Source organism: Ranitomeya variabilis, chromosome 6 (assembly GCF_051348905.1).
Source record: "Ranitomeya variabilis isolate aRanVar5 chromosome 6, aRanVar5.hap1, whole genome shotgun sequence".
NCBI lineage: Eukaryota > Metazoa > Chordata > Amphibia > Anura > Dendrobatidae > Ranitomeya > Ranitomeya variabilis.
This window is the reverse complement of record NC_135237.1, coordinates 216,965,606-216,981,065: the sequence shown is the minus strand read 5'-3', so window position 1 is coordinate 216,981,065 and position 15,460 is coordinate 216,965,606. Positions and strand designations below refer to the sequence as shown.

At 47.2% G+C, this 15,460-nt stretch overlaps 1 protein-coding gene across 5 annotated transcripts in view; it reads right to left on the bottom strand.

Annotated features, from left to right (window-relative positions):
* The window catches only part of RECK (reversion inducing cysteine rich protein with kazal motifs), a 1,181,658-nt gene that overhangs the window by 102,194 nt on the left and 1,064,004 nt on the right, over positions 1-15,460 (bottom strand). For all 5 annotated transcript variants that reach the window (XM_077269433.1, XM_077269437.1, XM_077269436.1 and 2 more), the window contains 2 exons: positions 4,689-4,899; positions 3,496-3,569 (listed from right to left, as the gene is read on the bottom strand). In XM_077269433.1, the coding sequence (XP_077125548.1) occupies positions 3,496-3,569; positions 4,689-4,899 (285 nt within the window). The remainder of the gene's footprint in view (positions 1-3,495; positions 3,570-4,688; positions 4,900-15,460) is intronic.

Here is a 15,460-nt window from a genome sequence, read left to right as displayed (position 1 = left end):
TAGGAGACACGCTCCTTTAAATTGGTACTAGTTTTTAATGAGGCCTTTCTCCACCTCTCATCATTTTCCATCACCAGGGTTCACGTGTTCCGTGCTGCTACAGACAGTCAATTTTTTGGCAAGGGTGTCTATGATCCCCATTAAATATTTTTTTTAAATTTACCCCACATGGCGAAATGTTTGTCAGCCCATACATTTAGTGTATGGGCATTACAAGTCTAGGAGACCAGCTCGCTCCTTTAAATTGGGCCTAGTTTTTCATTTTCCACCACTAGATCACCGGGGTTCATGTGTTCCGTGCTGCTACAGACAGTCAATTTTTGTCAAGGGTGTCTGTGATCCAATTAAATATTTTTTAAAAATGTACCCCCCATGAGGAAATGTTTGTCAGCCCATACACTTAGTGTATGGGCATTACGAATCTAGGAGACCGGCTCCTTTGTAATGGGACAGTTTTTTTATGAGGCCCTCCTCTATGTTTCTTCCAAGGGGGATTGGGGTGCGTGCAAATTTGGGTCAAGGCAGCCCTTGCATTCAATGCATAAGAAAACAGTATGGCAGGACCAACTGAAGAATGTGAAGTGGGTTTTCCTGTGGCCATCCAGTACCTGGGTTAAAAGGCTTATTGGGGTGCATATGACTTGGTAGCAGGGCAGGCCTTGCAGTTAATACATAAGAAAACAGTATGGCAGGACCAACTGAAGATTGTGAAGTGGGTTTTCCTGTGGCCCTCCAGTACCTGGGTTCAAAGGCTTATTGGGGTGCATATCACTTGGTAGCAGGGCAGGCCTTGCATTCAATGCTACATTTTTTCAGGAAGCCCTCCTGTACCTCTCGTGAAAGGGGTATTGGGGTGCGTTGTAATTCTTGGCAGCCCAGCCACTCACTGCATAGGCAACAACAGCATAGGAGACCCACTGTTTAATAATGGCCCTTTAAGAATATTAATGCCGCCTGATGCCCCTCTAAAAATAGCCTTTGTAACTTTAAGAGTCCCTCCTTCATAAATGAAACAAGATGTGTCTACTTATGTGTCACACACCACATGGCCAGCTAGGGTTGTTAAATGTTACAATGACATTTCCCAGTGAATGCATTTGTATTGGTTGAAAGCAATGTTAAAGTTGAAAAACGCATCAAAAACACTGCGGGTGAACATAGCCCAAGTGGTGGAGGAAGATTTTGGTCTGGGGTTAATTATTTTGCCTTATGTACAAGTCATTACCCTGGAAAGGATATACCTCAACATATTTCCCCGCAAAATCCATTTTGGTTTCGTTTTTCTATGTTTTTTGGTGCACCTGTAAAAATGGCATGAAACTCTGACAACATTGCTTACAGCTGTGACCTTGGAGTCAGAAATGCTTCCAGGGGCAATCCCCATGATGTTTCCATGTCATTTCAGCAGTGTTTCCATCATTTTCAGATGTTTTTAGACCTTAAAATTAAAAGGACCCCCAGGGGGATCGCAGTAAAAGTACTCGGGTTTCCCATAGACTTACATTGGGCTCGTATTCGTGTAGTATTCCAATTAGCTCGACCCGAGCAACGAGCACCCGAGCATTTTAGTGCTCGCTCATCACTAGTTGCTTCAGAAAGTACGGTTGCTGTGTGCGCACATCCAACAATCGATCGCAGCCTGCAGGCCATCGATTTTCATTGCTACAGAGGTCTTCCTGCAGTTAATCGTTTGATTAGCAATGTTCCTAAATGGTGAAATTCTACTTTGCACATGTGGCAGCAGCGAATGAGCCCTGTTGCATTAGGTCCTTTTGCATAGCCTGGGCCAATGCAGTACAGATGTGGTGCAAATCACACTTGTGATGAAGGACCTCTGCACCCTTCTGCACAGTTTTGAAATGGCTAGTGAGATAGTTAGTGCTGATGATGCCATCTTCAACATCACTATTACACCCATATACATGCTGGAGAACACTTTGAATTGTGTGTGTGAGGAGGTGATGGTCCCAGAAGAAGAGATGGAAGCAGAGGATGATGCAGAAGGGATAATTTCCAGACTGTCGTCACACGGGCGGGATCCATGGGAGGGCGGCTTACAGCGATCAAGGGGGGACTCATGGTACCAGACAAACTGTTAGTGAAGATGCAGGAGCTGAGGAACACTTGGAGGAGGACAAGGTGATGGGTGCGCAACAGTCAGGACATGAAGAGGATAATAAGCCTCTCTCTGTTGTCCGTGATTGGCGATAGGGAACAGAGGAAGCAATCTTGAGTGTTACCCTGCCACTAACACACCATGGGCTTGGTCTTCATTGAAGCGCCCACCACATGAGTCTTTTCTTTCTTCTTCAACGTGATGCCTATATTCTTAGGGTTAGAAACAGTGCTGACATCTGGGTTGCTACTCTACTAGATCCACGGTACAAGAGTAAATTTTGCCACATGCTTCCCCTCTTGGAATGGGATGTGCACATGCTGGAGTATCGAAACACGCTTGTAGATAATCTTAAGTGTGGTTTTCCGCAAGACAGAAGTGAGGCATATAGTGTGCATCCCAGTTCTAGATGTCCAAAACTGGGAATGTCAAGGTGTCATCACAAAAACATTAGCAGCAGTGTAAGTGGCATAAGCAATTTCTGTCAGTCGTTTAACACATTTTTTTAGACCAGCCCATGCACCAGCAGAACAGTACAAGTCTGACACGTTGTGAACAACTGGAGAAGATAGTGCAGGAGTATTTGGAACTCAATATCAATGCTATCAGTGGGAATTTGGACCCTTTTGCATTTTGGTCTTCAAAAATGGAAGAGTGGCCTGAGCTCGCCTGTCACGCCTTGGAGGTTTTGTCATGCCTGGCAGTCAGCATTCTTTCATAACCTGTCTTCAGTGCTGATGGTGGTGTCCGGACAGATAAGCGAATCCGGATGATCCCTGAAAGTGTAGACCACCTAACTTTCATAAAAATGAACAAGTCATAGATCTCAAATGACTTTTGCACCCGAGTTGCAGAGAGGGCAGAGTAGGCAATGGTGTCGTTTTAAGTGTCATGTATTGATCTCACGTTATTGTAGTCTGTGCCATCTTTGTGGTGTCTTCTGTACCTGTTTTTGTTACTGCTGCTGATTTTACAAACATTTTTTTTAAATGTGGAGACTCCAAGTTGGGTCTCCATCTGGTGGGTTGCCTGTAGCAGAAGGTGTGTCAGAGGCCTATTATACTGTTTATACTCTGTGGATGGGTGGTGGTCCAACTGCTGGAACCCCACCAATGGTCAGAATGGGGAACTTTTATCTTTCTTAGAATGGAGAGGTAGTCCACAGGCATTACTGCTGTTCCATTCATTTTCTAGCTTGGTCTGCATAAAAATGCAGCCATGGTGATGTCATGCTGACAAGAGATGGGGGTTCCTGATGAGTGAGTGCCTAAGGAAGCACAAACTGTAAATACGGTCTTATATCAAAACATGAAAAACTTCTGAATTGCTATAAAATAATTATCTATACATGTACTCGATTTCTAGAGAAAATAGTATACCTCAGCAAATCTGTCTAACTTTTCTTTGTCATATAAGATTCTTAGAACTCCAGCACATAAAGGACAGCAGGCTCCTGTATGAAACAAAAAAATAAACAAGCCAATAAATCAAAACCTTAGTTCATGCATAATCTACAGCAAAGCATTACAAATGAGTAATTTTAGAGGACCTGTCACTTGCTGAAAAATTGAGTTATAAACTTTTGTAAGAATCTCTGATTCAGCTACTTATTCCATTTTGTGCTGCATTGCTCTATTACAGAGATATTGACATTTGTTTCTTCTGGAGCGCACTATGTGAAATCTCTGCAATTTGCAGTTCAGTTGAGGACAATTCTTCACAGTCCTTTCTGGCAGACAGCTGTGGTTGAAAGGTCTGTACATGCTCTTAGAGAAAACTGTAAACAAATGCCCAATTGGACTGCAAGAAGAGATTTCACATAGCACACTCCAGAAACAAAATGTGAATATCTCTGCCATGAAGTGATGCAGTGCAAAAAGAAAAAAAAGAAGCATAATCATGGGAGCTCAGAGCTAATTAAAAGGCATTTAAAGGGAATTTGTCAGCAGGTTTTCCCAAAATTATCGAAAGCCACCACCTCTTGTACCACAGTCCAGCAATCTGTATATAAACCCCTAACTCTTGCTACATATCCAAGCACATTACAACAGCGCCTGCCCAGGTCTGTGCTATCAGTATGCAGATGTGAGATTTTCAGCTCTGTGTGAATGATGTAGGATGTGTGATCCACAATCAAGGCATGAGGATTCAACTGCAGGAAGAGAAAAGGTGCTGAAAAAAGACTAGCAACATGTCTCAGATCAAACCATGCCAATTACCATACAGAATGGGAGAATTATCAAAGATATTTTCTGAATATGCCTGGGGTTTATATACAGATTGCTGTACGGGGAAATTAGAGGTGGTGGCATTCGGGAAAACCTGCTGGCAAGTTCGCTTGAACTAAATGTTTTTGAGGAAGTGACAGATCCTCTTTAAATGATTATGATCTAATGCTGCATAACATAATCTGATAGAAGGTATAACAAAAATAAATATCTGAAGTAATGCAGTTCTATTAGTCACAAATGGTATTGTTTCTTCATATGAAGATGCTGTCAAGGCCAAAGTAAGCACATTACTATTATCAGTAGTCAGAAAGACATCTCTTGCTATAAATACACATACATACCAGGAGGTATCACTGCTTTACAGCCAACCTTAGGCTTGGTAGGGCACTTAATGGATGCACATTCTGAATGAAAACTGTGCTCTGATAATATCCCGACATCTTGACACCTGCCATAATAATCCACAGCAACACGGTTGGAATAAGCACTGCATACGTTTGTATATGTTTCCCCATTGTGTCCACAGACTGGCTCCATAGATTTGCAGAAAGTCTATAAAATTTCAAAACATTTACAATTAGATAATATTTCACATATAAGGCTCTTTGGCAAACTGCATGTAACATCTGTTGCATTTGGACTCTAATCCAAAAGAACAATATGAACAATGTTACAGATTTATTAATACTATTCTAATTTTAGACAGGATAAAACTATGTTAGACAAAGCAGAAACTGAGACAAATTTATCACAATGATGCATGCTCGATGAGATGTCTGGCGTATCTTACTAGCCTAGTTAGACACTCTTCTTTCTTATGCTACCTCTTGGCTTACTTCAACAGCATTTTGCACAAAACATGATGCACTGTTGAAAACTATGGGGCACTCCTAGAGACTTAAAGGGAACCTGTCACCCCCAAAATGGAAGGTGAGCTAAGCCCACCAGCATCAGGGGCTTATCTACAGCATTCTGGAATGCTGTAGATAAGCCCCCAATGTATCCTAAAAGATGAGAAAAAGAAGTTAGATTATACTCACCCAGGGGCGGTCCCGGTCCAGTCTGATGGGTGTCGCGGTCCGGTCCGGCGCCTCCTATCTTCATCAGATGACGTCCTCTTCTTGTCTTCACGCTGCGGCTCCGTCGCAGGCATACTTTGTCTGCCCTGTTGAGGGCAGGGCAAAGTACTGCAGTGTGCAGGCGCCGGGCCTCTCTGACATTTCCCGGCGCCTGCGCACTGCAGTACTTTGCTCTGACCTCATGAGGGCAGAAAAAGTACGCCTGGGCCAGAGCCACAGCGTGAAGACAAGAAGAGGATGTCATTGTAAGAAGATGGGAGGCCCCGGACCGGACCGCGACGCCAAGCGTACCGGGACCACCCCTGGGTGAGTATATTCTAACCTCTTTTTCTCATCTTTCTGAATACATCGGGGGCTTATCTACAGCATTACAGAATGCTGTAGATAAGCCCCTGATGCCGGTAGGCTTAGCTCACCTTCGATTTTGGGGGTGACAGGTTCCCTTTAAATTCAAGTGAGGTGCAAAAAGTGTTTAAAATAAATTATCATCTTTTTCTAATCATAGTTTTTTCATTATTGCTCTCCTATTTATCCATATGCTATAAAGCCATTTCACACAAAGCACTTAGCAGCGTTTTCCAGCGTTCTGTCCTGTAATTTTTTTTTTAGCATTATTTATGTTTTTCTTTGGAGCCAAGGGCTGAATTCAGATGTTAGTTTATAGTTAAATAAAAATACATTTAGGCTTCTTTTACACATACTGTGGATTTGCGGCCCATTTTTGCGGCCCCAATAGATTTCTATAGGGCCACAAAAATGGGCCGCAATAATTTCATGGTGCTCCGTATGGCCGTGAGGGGCGTATTTACGGCCATGAAGAAAGATCGAGCCTTCTCGATCTTTTTCACAGCTTAAGGACATGGCCCCATTTAAAATCAATGGGGCTGCAAAAACAACGGAAGCTTGTTTTTGCGGTGCATAGTGACTTCTGGTTTTGTGGAACACCGTTTTTTTTTTCCTATACTTTATCCATAGTATTCGAAACCCGAAAAACAGCCATCCACAAGTTTTTGCGGTCCGTTATTGTGGCAGACCGTGAAATTTGCAGAGATACGGCCCGCAAAAAAGGCCTGCAATAACGGGCCCCAAAAAACCTGGTAAGTGTAAAAGAAGCCTTATAGTAAACCTATATACTGTACATACACCCTGATTCAATATTTGTGTTTTTTATTTGTTGCTTTTTTGTATCAAAATCCTTCAAAATGGTGCACAGGGTACATGATTTTTGTACAAAGGCAAACTGTTTGTTATATTTGTCTTTGGGCAGTGATAGGGAGGAGCAAGGATGCAGTTACACTCACAGGTCAACATCTTCAAAAGTGGCGGTGTTTCCTAGAGGAGCCTTTATTGAAGGTGCCAGCTTAATGACTTGGAGGTCAGTGGAATTTTTATTAAAATGAGTCAAAATACAGATATATGTTCTTTTTCAAAAGTATTGTAGACATGCTTAAAATTAAAAATGCAAAACATACCGTATTTAGAATTCATGCATAAAACTGTAGATGATTTTGTGTGTTCAGTATGCTTCAAAAACACTTGTGCATACTTAATTCTTCCTAAGGGTATGTGCACACATTGCGGATTGGCTGCAGCAGTTTTCCATCAGGTTTACAGTACCATGTAAACCTATGGAAAACCAAATCCGCAGTGCCCATGGTGTGGAAAATACCGCACGGAAACACTGCGCTGTATTTTCCGCAGCAGTCAATTCTTTGTGTGGATTCCGCAGCGTCTTACACCTGGAATCCGCATGTGTTAAATGCAGGTGAAATCCGCACAAAAAACACTAAAAATCCATGGTAAATCCGCACTGCGTTTTACCTGCGGATTTTACAAAAACCATGCAGAAAAATCCGCACACGAGTGCACAACGTATGCACATAGCCTAATTCTTAAACAGTGCAAACTTAAACTGACAGATTAGCTGTAGTTGTATATTTAATACATCTGGCGCATATTTCGATGTTCAAGTCAAAGCACCTAATAATTAGTTTATTTTGTGCCGCATATTTACACACAGTATTACATGTTAGGAAATGCTCACTTTCTTAAGTCTGAGCAGAAGCCTCTCTTCCTTTTTAGACAATGCTTTTTCGCCAGATTTAAAAAAAAAAAAAAGAACCTTTGAAAAGTCTTTTTTTGTGCAATGTGATTTTTGCCCCAGCTCCAACAAAGTAGGAGGGGCTAGGGTGGGACGAAGAAAGCCCCTCTTATCATGAATTCATGGCAAATGGTAGCGTTCGCATTGCCACAAATCTTACTGCAGCCGGTGCTGTAGAAAGGTTTGTGGTGAGGCATACACCGTGGTGCTCACCATTATGCACATTATCCAGATTAAATCCGAGGAATAGGCCTCCTTCTGAATCAAGGGTGTCAGCTTGATGAATCGCTGATCATTCATTATCGTTACTGCATCAAAGCAAGGGCTGTTTCAGAAGTCTGCAGAAATCTGGCTGCAATAGACTGGACATGGCTATCCCAACTCAGATGTCACAGCCTCATAAATGTATACTAAGCTGTCACGCTCGTGTTAGAACACCTGAGGACAGTCTGTGGACTGCAGTCCATGCTTGAACTGATTGGCATGGATATCAGAAGCAGTCATAAGTGTTGCTCGGTCTCAGGGCTGTCGTCAGGGCATTACTGCTCTGACTGTTGTATGGGCAGGCTTCTACTGGTGTAGTAACTGAACCTGGGTTCGAGACAAAGGTTCAGTTAAACTCTATTGACGTGCGGGCCGATCGGAGGCTGGCAGCTGACGTAAGCGTACACGCTGCCGGCGTATGACATCATTGTCGTTCGCCGGCGAGTAAGCGCTTGCAATACCTGGGCTGGAGCGCGGCCAGGTAAGAAGAAAGGGTTTTTTTAAAATTCTTATTGAAAGCGGCCGGGGACAGAATGGGAGCAAGGTGCAGAATAGGAGACACGGGGGCAGGGATGGAAACACAGGGAGTTCGAATTGAAACACAGGCGCAGGAATGGAGACATGGGGACAGGAATAGAAACACAGGGGGTAGGAATGGAAATACAGGGGGCAGGAATGGAGAAACAGGGCAGGAATAGAAACACAGGGGGCAGGAATGGAAACGTGGACAGGAATAAAAACGCAGGGGGCAGGAATAGAGACACAGGGCAGGAATGGAAACACGGGGCAGGAATGGAAACACGGGGCAGGAATAGAAACACAGGGGGGCAAGAATTGAGACAGAGGGGGCAGGAATGGAAACAAAGGGGGGCAGGAATGGAGACACAGAGGGCAGGATGGAGACACTGGGGCACAATGGAGATACAGGGGCAGAATGGAGACACGGGGCAGGATGGATGAAAAAAACGTAAGCACAACCGTTAGATGGTGCAAAAGTAGGTTCCCAAACCTTGGTAAATCAGAAAAGTAGACTTTGCACACACCAGAATGCTAAAGTGAAATATTTAATAAGATCCACGTACAGTAGTTGAATACAAACAAATGTTTGTCACTCAGACCTTCTTCATTGAACCGACTGCTGTATAAAGTATAGAAAGGAGAAGTTGCTCATGGTAATAGCTGCCCCTGGGGGATAAAGCAGCATAGTTTATATAGGAAAAAGAATCATAGGTCAATTGAACCTTATCCAGATGAGGTATGTGACATGGTGCGATGCGGTATTTTTTATTATTATTATTATTATTATTATTATTATTATACATTTTTATAGCGCCATTTATTCCATGGCGTTTTACATGTGAAAAGGGGGCAAATATAGACAAATACATTAAACATGAGCCAAAACAAGGCACACAGGTACATAACGAGGGAGGACCCTGCCTGCGAGGGCTCACAGTCTGCAGGGGATGGGTGAGGATACACTAGGAGAAGGTAGAGCTGGTTGTGCGGCAGTTCAGTAGGTTCAGGATCACTGCAGGCTTGTCGGAAGAGGTGAGTCTTCAGGTTCTTTTTGAACGTTTCTATGGTAGGCGAGTGTCTGATGTGTTGGGGTAGAGAGTTCCAGAGTATGGAGGAAGCATGAGAGAAGTCTTGGATGCGGTTGTGGGAAGAAGAGATGAGGGGGGAGTAGAGAAGGAGATCTTGAGAGGATCGGAGGTTGTGTGTAGGTAAGTACCTGGAGACCATGTCACAGATGTATGGAGGAGACAGGTTGTGGATGGCTTTGTATGTCATTGTAAGGGTTTTGAAATGGAGTCTCTGGGCGATAGGAAGCCAGTGAAGGGCTTGGCATAGGGGAGAGGCTGGGGAATAGCGGGGCAACAGGTAGATTAGTCAGGCAGCAGAGTGTAGGATGGATTGGAGTGGTGCCAGAGTGCTAGAGGGGAGGCCAGAGAGTAGGAGGTTGCAGTAGTCAAGGCGGGAGATGATAAGGGAATGCACTAGTGTTTTTGTGGTGTCGCGGTCAAGGAATGCGCGGATCCGGGAAATGTTTTTGAGTTTGAGATGGCAGGAGGAGGCAAGGGCTTGGAAGAGAAGGCAGAGTCGACAATTACCCCAAGGCACTGGGCAAGTGGGACTGGGGAAAGTGAGCAGCCATTAACATTGATGGATAGGTCTGGTGGAGGGGTAGAGTGAGATGGGGGAAGATGATGAATTCTGTTTTGTCCATGTTCAGTTTTAGAAAGCGAGCAGAAAAGAAGGCTGAAATATCAGACAGACAGTGTGGGATTTTGGTAAGTAAGGAGGTGAGGTCAGGTCCGGATAGGTAGATCTGCGTGTCATTGGCGTAGCGATGGTACTGCATACCGTGGGATTCTATGAGCTGTCCCAGGCCGAGATGTAGATGGAGAAGAGTAGAACAGAGCCTTGAGGAACACCAACAGACAAGGGGTGAAGTGAGGAGGTGGCGTGGGGGAGGGAGACACTGAATGTTCGGTCTGTCAGATATGACGAGATCCAGAATAGGTCCAAGTCTGTGATACCAAGAGATGAGAGGATCTGTAGCAGATGGGAGTGGTCCACAGTGTCAAAGGCAGAATAAAGGTCAAGGAGAAGGAGAACAGAGTAGTGTCGCTTGCTCTTGGCAGTTAGTAGGACTTTAGTTAGGGCAGTTTCAGTTGAGTGATGGGGTCGGAAGCCAGATTGTAACTGGTCAAAGAGGGAGAAGGAGGAGAGGTGGGAGGAGAGTTCAAGATGGACGTGTCGTTCCAGTAATTTGGAGGCATAAGGGAGAAGAGATATCAGATGATAGCTAGACACAGAGGATGGGTCGAGGGAGGGCTTTTTGAGGATGGGTGTGATCTTCGCATGCTTGAAGGATGAGGGGAAGACACCTGTTGTGAGTGAGAGGTTGAAGAGGTGTGTTAGGGTTGGGATGAAGACCGTGGCAAGGTTAGGGATGCGGTTGGGACAGGAGCGGGTCAAGCGTGCAGGTGGTGAGGTGTGATCTTGACAGGAGGGTGGAGAGATGATCTTCTGTCATGGTGGAGAAGCTGGTTTTGGAAGAACAGGGTTGAGCAGCTAAGAGGGGCATTTGGCACTGTGGGGCAAAGCTTTCTCTGATCGTATCGATCTTCTGTTTAAAGAAAGAGGCAAAGTCTTCAGCAGAAATGAGAGAGGAGGGAGGGGGTGAGGGGGGATGGAGTAGAGAATTGAAAGTGTTAAAAAGCTGTTTAGGGTTGTGAAACAAGGAGGATATGAGAGATGAGAAGTTTGTTTTGTGGCAGTGAGTGTGGACTTGAAGCTGGCGAGGGACTGCTTGTATGCAGTGAAGTGGTCAGCAGAGCGGGATCGCTTCCATCTCCGCTCAGCCACCCTGGTAGTCTTAGTTCTTTGGTCAGGCTGGTCAGCCAGGGCTGTATGTTGAGTGTCCGAGTTTTGCTATGCATGAGCGGGGCGGCCGAATCAAGTGTTGCTGTTATTGTGGTGTCATAAAAAGTGGCAGCAGCATCTGTGTCATGAATGGAGGCTATGTCTGTAAGAGGGAGAAGGGACTCAGAGAGTGATTGTAAGTTGAGGTGTTTGAGATTTCTGCGAGGGTGAGTGAGTTTGTGGAGTGGGAGTTGCACAAGAGGAGAGGGAAGAGAATGTCAGTAGGTTGTGTTTCAGACAGGGGGAGGGATGAGTTAATGAGATTAGTAAGGGAGCGGATGCAGGTGAAGATGAGGTCCAGCGTGTGGCCATCTTTGTGAGTGGCCTCAGAGGACCATTGAGTGAGGCCAAAGGAGGCAGTCAGTGATAAAAGTTTAGAAGCAGCTGAGGTGGAAATGTCAATGGGGATATTGAGTCACCCATGATGATAGTGGGGATATCATCAGAGAGGAATTGAAGTAGCCAGGTGGTGTCGTGATCGAGAAAGGTGGAGATGGCTAGTTCTGGGGGGCGGTAGAGGACAACCAGCTGGAGGTTGGAGGGGGAATAGATGCGGACGGAGTGCACCTCGAACGAGGGAAGAGTATCGGAGGGTGGTAGATGGATTGGAGTAAAGGAGCAGGTGTCGGACAGGAGCAAGCCAACCCCTCCACCATGTTTGTTGCTGGGGCGAGGGGTGTGAGAGGTGGAATCCGCTATAGGAAAGTGCAGCTGGAGAGGCTGAGTGAGAGGGGGTGAGCCAGGTTTCAGTGATGCTGAGGAAGGAGAGATTGTTGGTGATGAAGAGGTCATGGATAAATGGCAGTTTGTTGCAGACAGAGTGTGCATTCCATAGTGCTCCAGGTAGGGGGACCGGGGGCTGGATGAATGGGTATGAGGTTATCTTGGTTGTGAAAACGTGCAGAGGATCGTGGCAGGGGGTTAGAAATGAGTGTGGGGATGTGTTGAGGAGGGCTGGGATTTGGGGATACGTCACCAGAGATGAGGAGTAGCAGATAGAGCGTTACAAGGTGGGAGCAGGATAGGACATGATGCGGCTGTGTGCGTCTGGAGAGAAAGGATTGATTGTATGTGGAGGGACAGTTCTGAGGAGAAGGTGAGATTGCTGGGGAGTATTGAGGGGGAAATGACTAGTTCTTTGCTAGGAGGAGGGATTGCAGGAGATTGTAAGAAGGAAAGTAGTATGGGAGTGAAAGAGAAAAGAAACAGAAACATTGTAGTGGTTAGGTATTCTGTTACCTTCCAGTGAATTCCAGTCCAATTCAGTCTAATTCAAAGTAATTATGGTGCTTGAACCCTCTAGGTTCAAGCAACATATTGTAATCCGATTTCTTATATTTATAGTGCTTTGGAACAAAGCACTATATTGTAATCCGAACGTGGTTACCTTCTTCTTATTATTATAGTGCTTTGGAACAAAGCACTATATTGTAATCCGATCGTGGTTAACTTCTTATTATAGTGCTTTGGAACAAAGCACTATACTGTAATCCGATCATGGTAAACTTCTTATTATAGTGCTTTGGAACAAAGCACTATACTGTTATTCCATCGTGGTTAACTTTTTCTTATTATTATTCAGTCCGCAGTTAATGCGGCCCGAACCGCTTCACTCACAGACTCCAGTGAGGTGTCATTTCGAAGCCAGCGTCCCCAAGAGGTGTGCTAAGTATTTTTCGTGTCGATCGGATTTGCAGTTTTGGCGCAATTTGCGTTTGAAAAAAGTGTTTCAATGCATTTCAATAGGGAAATTTTCCCAAACGTTTATAATGGGCCTGATTTCTGAGGCAATTTCTAAAAATAACTGCCACCTGGCTGATTAGCTCATTGATATGCGCAGTCAGACTCAGTTACTATGTCAACGCCTACAAACTGTACCAAGACACAGTTTTGCTAGATAATATCAACTCTTAAAGTGACCCGCCCACCAAATCGGATCCCGAGGTGCGCAGCCCGCCAAATCGGACCCAGGGTGGCGCTGCCCGCCAAATCGGACCCAGGGTGGCGGCGCCCGCCAAATCGGACCCAGAGTGGCGGCGCCCGCCAAATCGGACCCAGAGTGGCGGCGCCCGCCAAATCGGACCCAGAGTGGCGGCGCCCGCCAAATCGGACCCAGAGTGGCGGCGCCCGCCAAATCAGACCCAGAGTGGCGGCGCCCGCCAAATCGGACCCAGAGTGGCGGCGCCCGCCAAATCGGACCCAGAATGGCGGCGCCCGCCAAATCGGACCCAGAGCGGCGGCGCCCGCCAAATCGGACCCAGAGCGGCGGCGCCCGCCAAATCGGACCCAGAGCGGCGGCGCCCGCCAAATCGGACCCAGAGCGGCGGCGCCCGCCAAATCGGACCCAGAGCGGTGCCGCCCGCCAAAACGGACCCAGAGCGGCGCCGCCCGCCAAAACGGACCCAGAGCGGCGCCGCCCGCCAAATCGGACCCAGAGCGGCGCCGCCCGCCAAATCGGACCCAGAGCGGCGCCGCCCGCCAAATCGGACCCAGAGCGGCGCCGCCCGCCAAAACGGACCCAGAGCGGCGCCGCCCGCCAAATCGGACCCAGAGCGGCGCCGCCTGCCAAATCGGACCCAGAGCGGCGCCGCCCGCCAAATCGGACCCAGAGCGGCGCCGCCCGCCAAATCGGACCCAGAGCGGCGCCGCCCGCCAAATCGGACCCAGAGTGGCCTCAACCCTGAGGGGCTACAACTACCAAACCAGCGCCTGAGGGGCACCCAAGTGTGAAAGTCTTGCAGGGGCAGCCCGGGCACCATTCCAAAGCACTATCTGTAGTTCCTTCAGGAAATACCCATCTATTTCTCTCTGTTATCAGCCATTCCCCTCTCCTGCTGTCAGTCTATTCTCCCTGTTATCAGCCATTCCCCATCCTGCTGTCAGTCTATTCTCTCTGTTATCAGCCATTCCCCCATCCTGCTGTCAGTCTTTTTCTCTGTTATCAGCCATTCCCCTGTCCTGCTGTCAGTCTAGTCTCTCTGTTATCAGCCATTCCCTTGTCCTGCTGTCAGTCTATTCTCTGTTATCAGCCATTCCCTTATCCTGCTGTCAGTCAGAGTGACCCGGGCCACCAAATCGGACCCAGAGTGACCCGGGCCACCAAATCGGACCCAGAGTGACCCGGGCCACCAAATCGGACCCAGAGTGACCCGGGCCACCAAATCGGACCCAGAGTGACCCGGGCCACCAAATCGGACCCAGAGTGACCCGGGCCACCAAATCGGACCCAGAGTGACTCGGGCCACCAAATCGGACCCAGAGTGACCCGGGCCACCAAATCGGACCCAGAGTGACCCGGGCCACCAAATCGGACCCAGAGTGACCCGGGCCACCAAATCGGACCCAGAGTGACCCGGGCCACCAAATCGGACCCAGAGTGACCCGGGCCACCAAATCGGACCCAGAGTGACCCGGGCCACCAAATCGGACCCAGAGTGACCCGGCCCACCAAATCGGACCCAGAGTGGCCCCGCCCACCAAATCCTCAACTACCAAACCAGCGTCTGAGGGGCACCCAAGTGTGAAAGTCTTGCAGGGGCAGCCCGGGCACCATTCCAAAGCACTATCTGTAGTTCCTTCAGGAAATACCCATCTAGTTCTTCTTATTATTATTCAGTCCGCAATTAATGCGGCCCGAACCGCAGCACTCACAGACTCCAGTGAGGCGTCATTTCGAAGCCAGCGTCCCCAAGAGGTGTGCTAAGTATTTTTCGTGTCGATCGGATTTGTAGTTTTGGCACAATTTGCGTTTGAAAAAAGTGTCTCAATTCATTTCAATAGGGAAATTTTCCCATACGTTTATAATGGGCCTGATTTCTGAGGCAATTTCAAAATAACTGCCAACTGCCACCTGGCTGATTAGCTCATTCATATGCGCAGTCAGACCCAGTTACTATGCCAACGCCTACGAACTCTACATGAGCCCACCAGGACACAGATTTGCCAGATAATATCAGCTCTTAAAGTGACCTGCCCACCAAATCGGACCCCGAGGTGCCCAGCCCACCAAATCGGACCCCGAGGTGCCCAGCCCACCAAATTGGACCCCGAGTGGCCCAGCACACCAAATTGGACCCCGAGTGGCCCCCGACCACCAAATCGGACCCAGAGTGACCCGGGCCACCAAATCGGACCCAGAGTGACCCGGGCCACCAAATCGGTCCCAGAGTGACCCCGCCCACCAAATCGGTCCCAGAGTGACCCCGCCCACCAAATCGGTCCCAGAGTGACCCCGCCC